The 11,476-nt window shown below is 40.0% G+C and overlaps 1 protein-coding gene across 1 annotated transcript in view; it reads right to left on the reverse strand.

Annotated features, from left to right (window-relative positions):
- cadm4 (cell adhesion molecule 4) overlaps positions 1-11,476 on the reverse strand; it is a 158,510-nt gene that overhangs the window by 96,633 nt on the left and 50,401 nt on the right. Inside the window, exon 4 of the mRNA XM_062063949.1 lies at positions 3,196-3,368. Coding sequence (XP_061919933.1) covers positions 3,196-3,368 — 173 coding nt within the window. The remainder of the gene's footprint in view (positions 1-3,195; positions 3,369-11,476) is intronic.

Below are 11,476 nucleotides of genomic sequence, written 5' to 3' on the forward strand. Positions count from 1 at the left end.
AAGACTGAAAGACAGACGAGACGAGTGTCGGGATGCAAAAAAAAGCCTGTTGGCGTAACATTTTTGGCGTAACATTTTTAACGAACATTTTTGGTGTAACATTTTTGGCGTAACATTTTTGGCGTAACATTTTTGGCGTAACATTTTTGGCGTAACATGTTGGCGTAACATTTTTTGGAGCATATTGTTGAACAGAAGCACCCCGTTGTGCAACAAATTCAAAGAAAGCAAATAAGACTGAAAAACAGACCAGACGAGCGTCAGGATGCAAAAAAAAGCCTGTTGGCGTAACATTTTTGGCGTAAAATTTTGACGTAACATGTTGGCGTAACATTTTTTGAAGCATTGTTGAACAGAAGCACCCCGTTGTGCTTCTGTTCAACAATGCTTCAAAAAAAGTTGTCGGGATGCAAAAAAAAGCCTGTTGGCGTAACATTTGTGGCGTAACATTTTTTGCCTTACATTTTTGGCGTAACATGTTGGCGTAACATGTTGGCGTAACATTTTTGACGTAACATTTTTGGCGTAACATTTTTTGAGCATATTGTTGAATAAAAGCACCCCGTTGTGCAACAAATTCAAAGAAAGCAAATAAGACTGAAAGACAGACGGCGTAACATTTGTGGCATAACATGTTGGCGTAACATTTTTTGCCGTACATTTTTGGCATAACATTTTTGGCGTAACATTTTTGCCGTAACATTTTGGTGTAACATTTTTGGCGTACCATTTATGGCGTAACATCTGTGGCGTAACATTTTTGGCGTAACATGTTGCCGTAACATTTTTGGCGTACATTTTTGGCGTACAATTTTGGCGTAACATTTTTGGCGTTAAATGTTGGCGTACATTTTTGGGGAACATTTTTGCCGGAACATTTTCGGCTGAACATTTTGGTGTAATATTTTTGGCGGAATATTTATGGCGGAACATTTGTGGCATAACATGTTGGCCTAACATTTTTTGCCTTACATTTTTGACCTTAAAATTTTGGCGTAACATTTTTGGCGAACATTTTTGGCGTAACATTTTTGGGGTAAAATTTTTGGCGTAACATGTTGGCGTAACATTTTTGGCGTAACATTTTTTGGATCATATTGTTGAACCCAAGCACCCCGTTGTGCAACAAATTCAAAGAAAGCAAATAAGACTGAAAGACAGACGAGACGAGTGTCGGGATGCAAAAAAAAGCCTGTTGGCGTAACATTTTTGGCGTAACATTTTTGGTGTAACATTTTTGGCGTAACATTTTTGGCGTAACATGTTGGCGTAACATTTTTTGGAGCATATTGTTGAACAGAAGCACCCCGTTGTGCAACAAATTCAAAGAAAGCAAATAAGACTGAAAGACAGACCAGACGAGCGTCAGGATGCAAAAAAAAGCCTGTTGGCGTAACATTTTTGGCGTAAAATTTTTGGTGTAACATTTTGGCGCAACAATTTTGGCGTAACATTTTTGGTGTAACATTTTTGGCCTAACATTTTTGGCGTAATGTTTTGAAGTAACAATTTTGGCGTAACAATTTTGGCGTAACATTTTTGACGTAACATTTTTGGCGTAACATTTTAGTGTAACATTTTTGGCGAACATTTTTGGCGTAACATTTTTGGCGTAACATTTTGGTGTAACATATTTGCCGTAACATTTTTGGCATAACATTTTGGCGTAACATTTTTGCCGAACATTTTTGGAGTAACATTTTTGGCGTAACATGTTGCCGTAAAATTTTTGCCGTAACATTTATGATGTAACATTTGTGGCGTAACATGTTGGCGTGACATTTTTTGCGTAACATTTTTTGGAGCATATTGTTGAACAGAAGCACCCCGTTGTGCAACAAATTCAAAGAAAGCAAATAAGACTGAAAGACAAACGAGACGAGCGTCGGGATGCAAAAAAAAAGCCTGTTGGCGTAACATTTTTGGCGTAACATTTTTGGTGTAACATTTTGGCGTAACATTTTTGCCGTAACATTTTTGGCGAACCTTTTTGGCGTAACATTTATGACGTAACATTTGTGGCCTAAATTTGTGGCGTAACATGTTGGCGTAACATTTTTGTCGTAACATTTTTGTCGTAACATTTTTTGGAGCATATTGTTGAAGAGAAGCACCCCACCGTGCAACAAATTCAAAGAAAGCAAATACAACTGAAAGACAGACGAGACGAGCGTCAGGATGCAAAAAAAAGCCTGTTGGCGTAACATTTTTGGCGTAACATTTTTGGTGTAACATTTTGGCGCAACAATTTTGGCGTAACATTTTTGGTGTAACATTTTTGGCGTAACATTTTTGGCGTAATGTTTTGAAGTAACAATTTTGGCGTAACATTTTTGGCGTAAAATTTTAGTGTAACATTTTTGGCGAACATTTTTGGCGTAACATTTTTGGCGTAACATTTTGGTGTAACATTTTTGGCGTAACATTTTTGGCATAACATTTTGGCGTAACATTTTTGCCGAACATTTTTGGCGTAACATTTTTGGCGTAACATGTTGCCGTAAAATTTTTGCCATAACATTTATGATGTAACATTTGTGGCGTAACATTTGTGGCGTAACATGTTGGCGTAACATTTTTGGCGTAACATTTTTTGGAGCATATTGTTGAACAGAAGCACCCCGTTGTGCAACAAATTCAAAGAAAGCAAATAAGACTGAAAGACAGACGAGACGAGTGTCGGGATGCAAAAAAAAAGCCTGTTGGCATAACATTTTTGGCGTAACATTTTTGGTGTAACATTTTGGCGTAACATTTTTGCCGTAACATTTTTGGCGAACCTTTTTGGCGTGACATTTATGACGTAACATTTGTGGCCTAAATTTGTGGCGTAACATGTTGGCGTAACATTTTTGTCGTAAAATTTTTGTCGTAACATTTTTTGGAGCATATTGTTGAACAGGAGCACCCCGTTGTGCAACAAATTCAAAGAAAGCAAATACAACTGAAAGACAGACGAGACGAGCGTCAGGATGCAAAAAAAAAAGCCTGTTGTTCTGTTGAAAGAATCGCCACAATGCGACAATGGGAAGACGGGATCAATACGAGTTAATCAACAAAGAAAATACAGAGGAGAATCGGACAGAAAATTTGCTGGAAAAACTAAGTGGCAATTACCGCGGAGGGATTGATGAAAAATGGGAACAAGTTATTCCCACGAGCTGCAGTGGAAGATGGAGGGGGTAGTAGACTCACCGTACACCAGCAGGGTGTAGTGGTCGGCGGCTCGTCCAAAGTTGTTCTGCGCCTGACACAGGTACGTGCCATTGTGCGATTGGCTCAGTCGGGAAATCTGGAAGGTGGGTCCCGAGATCTCGGCCCGCTCGGGTAAGGTGTCGTTGATCTTGGACCACTGGATGTTCTGAGGCCTGCGGGGAAAAGAGCAGTCAAAGCCTCGTCTCCGTTTGTATTTTTATTGACCAAAGGGTCAACCAAAGGCCAACATGCATAGTCTTAGTACCAAACTGCAGCAGGTACCAGGAGGTAAGAAAGGTTGCTTTTGCATAATATTGTGAAACAAAAATCCAGATAATATGTCTTACCTTATACACACACACCATAACACAGTACAATCCACCAAGCGGTGCGGCTTCATAGCTTACCAAAGTCGTACTAAAACATTTTGATAGATTTTTGAGCGCCGTGTGTAATGTGCTATATTTTCAATGGAACAAATAAAATGTTGGTGTTGTTTATTTGAGTCATATTGCAGTCTACACTAATCTCTTGTGTGTGACTGCCATTATATTGCAGTCTACACGTATCTCTTATGATTGACTGCCATCTACTGATCACACTTATCATTTCTCCATGTAACAAATAAAATAGCTTCAAGGTCGGTAAGCAAAACCAGAATGATTCCGTACTTTAGGCGTTATAAGGCGCACTGTCACTGTTTTTGAGAGAATGAAAGGATTTTAAGTGCGCCTTATAGTCTGGAAAATACGGTAAAACACAGGAAAATAAAAACCAAATAATACAAAGGACATAAAAGGGAATAAAAGAGTACAGAGCTGAAGTAACCAGCTGCCATTTCTTGGTGCCATTTCTACAAAAGAAAAACACACACAAAAACCAAAAAAGCAATAAAATATACATATCGCACACGGAATAGACCCAACAAAGCAACCAAGAGAGCTAACTAGGCTGCTCAGTAACTTCCAGCCAATGTCTGGTCTGCGTGGATGAGCAAGAATCCGTACAGGTAGACCGAAGACGCGATAAAATTCAAAGGCATGGGTAATGGTCAGCGAGCCGAATGTGTCCCGTTACATCGTTTAACCCTCCCCATTGCACATTGAAATTACTTGCTACCTTTGCCAGGTAATTGTTGCTGTTGGGCTGTCAGTTGGCTTGTTAGCAAAATGACTCAAAAGGTTATATAAAGTTTCAGAAAATGTCCGAAATGGGATAAGGAACAACTGTTGTTGTTTTTTCAGTTAGTTAGCTAGCAAAATAATAAAATAATTGATCTGCGAATTTTCATTTAAACTTTTAGGAAATATCCAAAATGGGATAAGGAACAACTGTTGGATTCTCAGTTAGTTAATTAGCAAAACAGCTCAAAAAGTTACAGGAAGGCTTTCACGCAACTTTCAGGAAATGTCCCACATGAGATAAGGAACAACTGTTGGCTTGTCTATCAGTTAGTTCTTTAGCAAAACAAGTCAAGTTTTCATTACTGAAAATGTCCCAAATGGGATAAGGAACAACTGATTGTCTGTTAGTCAGTCAGTCAGTTTGTTAATAAGCAAAATAATTCTAAAGGTTATGTAAAGTTTCAAGAAATGTCCGACATGGGATAAGAAACAACTGTTGGTTTCTCAGTTAGCTAACTCGCAAAATAACTCGAAAAGTTACAGGCAGATTTTCACGCAATTTTCAGGAAATGAGATAAGGAACAATTGTTGATTTGTCTATCAGTTAGTTGGTTGGTCAGTCAGTTAGCAAAACAACTAAACAAGTTTTCATCAAAGTAAATGTCCAAAATGGGATAAGAAACAACTGTTGGTTTCTCAGTTAGCTAACTCGCAAAATAACTCGAAAAGTTACTGGCAGATTTTCACGCAATTTTCAGGAAATGAGATAAGGAACAATTGTTGATTTGTCTATCAGTTAGTTGGTTGGTCAGTCAGTTAGCAAAACAACTAAACAAGTTTTCATCAAAGTAAATGTCCAAAATGGGATAAGAAACAACTGTTGGTTTCTCAGTTAGCTAACTCGCAAAATAACTCAAAAAATTACTGGCAGATTTTCATGCAATTTTCAGGAAATGAGATAAGGAACAATTGTTGATTTGTCTATCAATTAGTTGGTTAGTTAGTTAGTTAGCAAAACAACTAAACACGTTTTCATTAAAGTAAATGTCCGAAATGGGATAAGGAACAACTGTTTATTTTTTTCAGTTAGTTAGTTAGCAAAATAACAAAATAATTGATCGGCGGATTTTCATTTACGAAGGCTTTCACGCAACTTTCAGGAAATGTCTCACATGAGATAAGGAACAACTGTTGGCTTGTCTATCAGTTCGTTTTTTAGCAAAACAACTCAAGTTTTCATTACCGAAAATGTCCCAAATGGGATAAGGAACAACTGTTTGTCTGTTACTCAGTCAGTCAGTCAGTCAGTCAGTCAGTTCGTTAATAAGCAAAATACCTCAAAAGGTTATGTAAAGTTTCAGGAAATATCTCACATGGGATAAGAAACAACTGTTGGTTTCTCAGTTAGCTAACTCGCAAAATAACTCAAAAAGTTACTGCCAGATTTTCAAGCAATTTTCAGGAAATGAGATAAGGAACAATTGTTGGTTTGTCTATCAATTAGTTGGTTAGTTAGTTCGTTCGCAAAACAACTAAACAAGTTTTCATTAAAGTAAATGTCCGAAATGGGATAAGGAACAACTGTTGTTTTTGTCAGTTAGCTAGCAAAATAACAAAAATAATTGATCAGGGGATTTTCATTTAAACTTTCAGGAAACATCCAAAATGGGATAAGGAACAACTGTTGGATTCTCAGTTAGACGTTAGTAAGATAGTTCGAAAAGTTACAGGAAGGTTTTCACGCAACTTTCAGGCTTGTCTATCAGTTCGTTTGTTAGCAAAACAACTGAAGTTTTCATTACAGAAAGTGTCCCAAATGGGATAAGGAACAACTGTTTGTCTCGTTACTCAGTCAGTCAGTCAGTCAGTTCGTTTATAAGCAAAATACCTCAAAAAACAACTGGCAGATTTTCACGCAATTTTTAGAAAATGAGATAAGGAACAATTGTTGATTTGTCTATCAGTTAGTTGGTTGGTTAGTCAGTTAGCAAAACAACTAAAAAAGTTTTCATTAAAGTAATTGTCCGAAATGGGATAAGAAACAACTGTTGGTTTCTCAGTTAGCTAACTCGCAAAATAACTCAAAAAGTTACTGGCAGATTTTCACGCCATTTTTAGGAAATGAGATAAGGAACAATTGTTGATTTGTATATCAGTTAGTTGGTTGGTTAGTTAGTTAGCAAAACAACGAACAACTTTTTCATTAAAGGCCTACTGAAAGCCACTACTAGCGACCACGCAGTCTGATAGTTTATATATTAATGATGAAATCTTAACATTGCAACACATGCCAATACGGCCGGGTTAACTTATAAAGTGCCATTTTAAATTTCCCGCGAAACTTCCGCTTGAAAACGTCGCGGTATGATGACGTATGCACGTGACGTCACGAGGTCAAGGGAAGTGTTTGGACCCGTACAAATACCTCTGTTTTCTTCGACAAAATTCCACAGTATTCTGGACATCTGTGTTGGTGAATCTTTTGCAATTTGTTTAATGGACAATGGAGACTGCAAATAAGAAAGTTGTAGGTGCGATCGGTGTATTAGCGGCTGGCTGTAGCAACACCAACACCAGGAGGTTGTGTTGTGTTTTGAGCAGGATAGCAGACGCACTACGGTGAGTACAGCTTTGGCTTCCAAACATTTGATCGCTTGCCCGTACGTGCGTGTCGCTATGTGCATGTCACGTATTGGGGAAATATATGTTTCTTGCCGACTCTGATGGCGGCCGGGGTGTCGTCAAAAGCGTACAACGCCCGCTGCCACATCTAAGTTAGCTTCTATTTTTTTAGCTTCGCCAAGCTGAAAATTATTAACCGTGTATTTACATGTTCATGGTTTAATAGTATTGTTGATCTTCTGTCTATCCTTCCAGTCATGTTTTTTTTAAATTTAGTTTCTATCTGCATTTGAGACTGATGCTATCACGTTAGCCCCGTAGCTAAGTTAGCTTCTATTTTTTTAGCTTCGCCAAGCTGAAAATTATTAACCGTGTATTTACATGTTCATGGTTTAATAGTATTGTTGATCTTCTGTCTATCCTTCCAGTCAGGGTTTTTTAAATTTAGTTTCAATCTGCATTTGAGCCTGCTATCACGTTAGGTCTGTAACTAAGTTAGCTTCTATTTTTTTATCTTCGCCAAGCTGAAAATTATTAACCGTGTATTTACATGTTCAGTCACTGTGAATGTCCATTTCCCGTTCTTGACTCTCATTTTCAAGAGGATATAGTATCTGAGGTTTCTGGAGCTGCCCATGTGACCATGATCGACAGCAGCTGATCAATCAGTGGTTCGGTTATGCATCCATGGAATCCCTTCAAGCCACGCCCCGCGTATGTTAAACTCGTCGTGTAACCCCCAACAATCCGAACACGTACTGTGACATTGTGAAGCAGAAACTGGGAAGCGTGGCAGTTTTCCAACGTGACAAGGAGTCTAAACACACCGCGGTCTACTGTTCGACAGAGAGTTGTCACTTCTGAGTAACAACAGGTATTGAGCAGGAGGTTCACAAAACATTTTCCCCAAACAAAGCCTGTCAGATTCATGACTGGAGTATCCACAAACACTGACACACACATAGAGGTACAAACACACACTGGCAGAGGTGGATAGAGACGAGAGTGACACAGGAGGACACTGACAAACACACACAGGAGGTGTGGGGATTACAGCGACACCCTGCCAAACAAAGCTGTGACTGGCTGTGTGTCATGGCTTGTGTTAGCGTGCAGAGATTTACAGTCCTGACTCATCTAAAGCTCCAAACCCTACCAAAGTTTAATTCAACTTTGGGCACATACACAACCAGTGTTAGGCAGTAGTAGTGCTAAAAGTAACAGTGCTATTACAAAACACAAAACCAGTAAATATGGTAAATAAAAACAGAATACCATGATTTGCACATCCTTTTCAATTTATATTCAATTGAATAGACTGCAAAGACAAGATACTTAATGTTCCAACTGAGAAACTTTTTTTTTTTGGTGCAAATAATCCTTAACTTAGAATTTAATGGCAGCAACACAATGCCCCAAGTTGTCACAGGGGCATTTTTACCACTGTGTTACATGGCCTTTCCTTTTAACAACACTCAGTAAACGTTTGGGAACTAAGGAGACACATTTTTGAAGCTTTTCAGGTGGAATTCTTTCCCATTCTTGCTTGATGTACAGCTTAAAGGCCTACTGAAAGCCACTACTACCGACCACGCAGTCTGATAGTTTATATATCAATGATGAAATCTTAACATTGCAACACATGCCAATTCGGCCGGGTTAACTTATAAAGTGACATTTTAAATTTCCCGCTAAACTTCCGGTTGAAAATTCCTTTGGAGGATGACGTATGCGCGTGATGTAGCCAGTTTAACAGAGGTATGGCTTCCCCATTGAAGCCAATACGAAATAACTCTGTTTCCATCTCATTATTCCACAGTATTCTGGACATCTGTGTTGGTGAATCTGTTGCAATTTGTTCATTGCATTATGGAGAAAGAAGCTGAGCAAGCAAAGAAGAAAGTTGTCGGTGCCAAGCGGAGTATTTTGCGAGGGAAGTCAGCAACACAACACAGTCGGTGTTTCATTGTTTACATTCCCGAAAGATGCAGTCAAGATCGAAGAACTCGGACAACAGAGACTCTTACCAGGTGGACTTTGATTTGGATACACAGACGCAGACGCGATACCGTGAGTACGCTTCCAAACATTTGATCGCTTGCTATAACTAGCTCGGGCTGGTAGCTAGGAGCTAGCACAACAAACACCTAGGTGTTTGTTATGCGGGATTAATTTGTGGCATATTAAATATAAGCCTGGTTGTGTTGTGGCTAATAGAGTATATATATGTCTTGTGTTTATTTACTGTTGTAGTCATTCCCAGCTGAATATCAGGTCCCACCTGCGCGCTTCCAAACATTTGATTGCTTGCCCGTACGTGCGTGTCACGTACGTAACTTTGGTTAAATATATAAGCTTTATGAACCTTGGGTTAGGTGAACGATCCTTTGTGTGTGTTGTGCAGATGTTTGAATTGCATTGGCGGGTTATATGGACGGGCTAGCTCGAGCTAGTAGCTAGTAGCTAGCATAACAAACACCTAAGTGTTTGTTATGCGGGATTAATTTGTGGCATATTAAATATAAGCCTGGTTGTGTTGTGGCTACTAGAGTATATATATGTCTTGTGTTTATTTACTGTTGTAGTCATTCCCAGCTGAATATCAGGTCCCACCTGCGCGCTTCCAAACATTTGATTGCTTTCCCGTACGTGCGTGTCACGTACGGGCAAGCATCCATAGAAGCTACCTTTTGTCAGGCATTTCTAAACCTTAAACGCATCTCTCAAGTATTATCCTGTCCTTCCGTTAATCAAAGCTGAGAATGATCTAATACAGCTGGGATGAATAGCGGCAGCGCACAGTTGGAGACGATGGCAGAGGAGACGTCTTCATGTCATCTGATGCCCTAATCTTTGCTTTATTTTATGGTATGGCAGTCGGCTATATTTTCTCCCACATGCCATTGAGTGCTTAGGTTATTGAATCATCATTTTTGAATTAATTAGTAAAAACATAAGCCTCATATGTGTATTCATTCCATTCATTCCGTTATTTACCAATCAGGCGGATGTTGGCGAGGTCCCACGAGATTTAGTGGAGGCGGTTTGCTGGTGTGCCAAAAAAATACCCTGTGGTAAAGGGCACCAGAGACAGCACAGAAAGGGCCACAACTCAAAGCCCTCTATTTTGGTCCGTCACTTTCATATCCATCCATCCATCCATGCATTTTCTTCCCCTTATCCGAGGTCCTGACCAGATGCCCGAACCACCTCATCTGGCTCTTCTCCATGTGGAGGAGCAGAGGCTTTACTTTGAGCTCCCCCCGGATGACAGAGCTTCTCACCTTATCTCTGCGGTGGAGGAAACTCATTTCGGCCGCTTGTACCCGTGATCTTGTCCTTTCAGTCATAACCCAAAGCTCATGACCATAGGTGAGGATGGGAAGGTAGATCGAGCGGTACATTGAGAGCTTTGCCTTCCGGCTCAGCTCCTTCTTCACCACAACGGATCGATACAGCGTCCGCATTACCGAAGACGCCGTACCGATCCCCCTGTCGATCTCACCATCCACTCTTCCCTCACTCGTGAACAAGACTCCGAGGTACTTGAACTCCTCCACATGGGGCAAGATCTCCTCCCCAACCCGGAGATGGTACTACACCCTTTTCCGGGCGAGAACCATGGATTTGGACTTGGAGATGCTGATTCTCATCCCAGTCGCTTCACACTCGACTACGAGCCAATCCAGTGAGAGCTGAAGATCCTGGCCAGATGAAGCCATCAGGACCACATCATCCGCAAAAAGCAGAGACCTAATCCTGCAGCCACCAAACCGGATCCCCTCAACGCTCTGACTGCGCCTAGAAATTCTGTCCATAAAAGTTATGAATAGAATCGGTGACAAAGGGCAGCCTTGGCGGAGTCTTTCAGTTTGTTTTTGTGAATTACTGCAATAATGAATACACATTTTTCATATTCTCTCTCGTCCATTTTCAGTTAAATCAGAATTGTCGACCAATCAAAAGTGGTTCGAGGAAACGGCGCTGTGCGCGCTGCACCCGATGCAGTCAGTGTGCCAATAACCAATACCACTTGTGCTGTTACTGTACAATATCTCAGTGTTTTTCAACCTTTTTTGAGCCAAGGCACATTTTTTGCATTGAAAAAATGTGGAGGCACACCACCAGCAGAAATCATTAAAAAACGAAACTCAGTTGACAGTAAAAAGTCGTCCCAATTGTTGGGTATGACTTTGAAGCATAACCATCACTATAGCTCTTGTCTCAAAGTAGGTGTACTGTCACCACCTGTCAAATCACCTCTTTTTGAGTTTTTTGGTGTTTTCCTGTGTGTAGTGTTTTACTTCTGGCCTTGCGCTCCTATTTTGGTGACTTTTCCTGTTTTGTTGGTATTTTCCTGTAGCAGTTTTATGTCTTCCTTTGAGCGATATTCCCCGCATCTGCTTTGGTTTAGTAATCAAGAATATTTCACTTGTTGCTATCCTTCTTTGTGGGGACATTGTTGATTGTCATGTCATGTTCGGATGTACTTTATGGACGCCATCTTTGCTCAACACGCTGTAAGTCTTTGCTGT

This window comes from Entelurus aequoreus, linkage group LG11 (genome assembly GCF_033978785.1).
Source record: "Entelurus aequoreus isolate RoL-2023_Sb linkage group LG11, RoL_Eaeq_v1.1, whole genome shotgun sequence".
Taxonomy (NCBI): Eukaryota; Metazoa; Chordata; class Actinopteri; order Syngnathiformes; family Syngnathidae; genus Entelurus; species Entelurus aequoreus.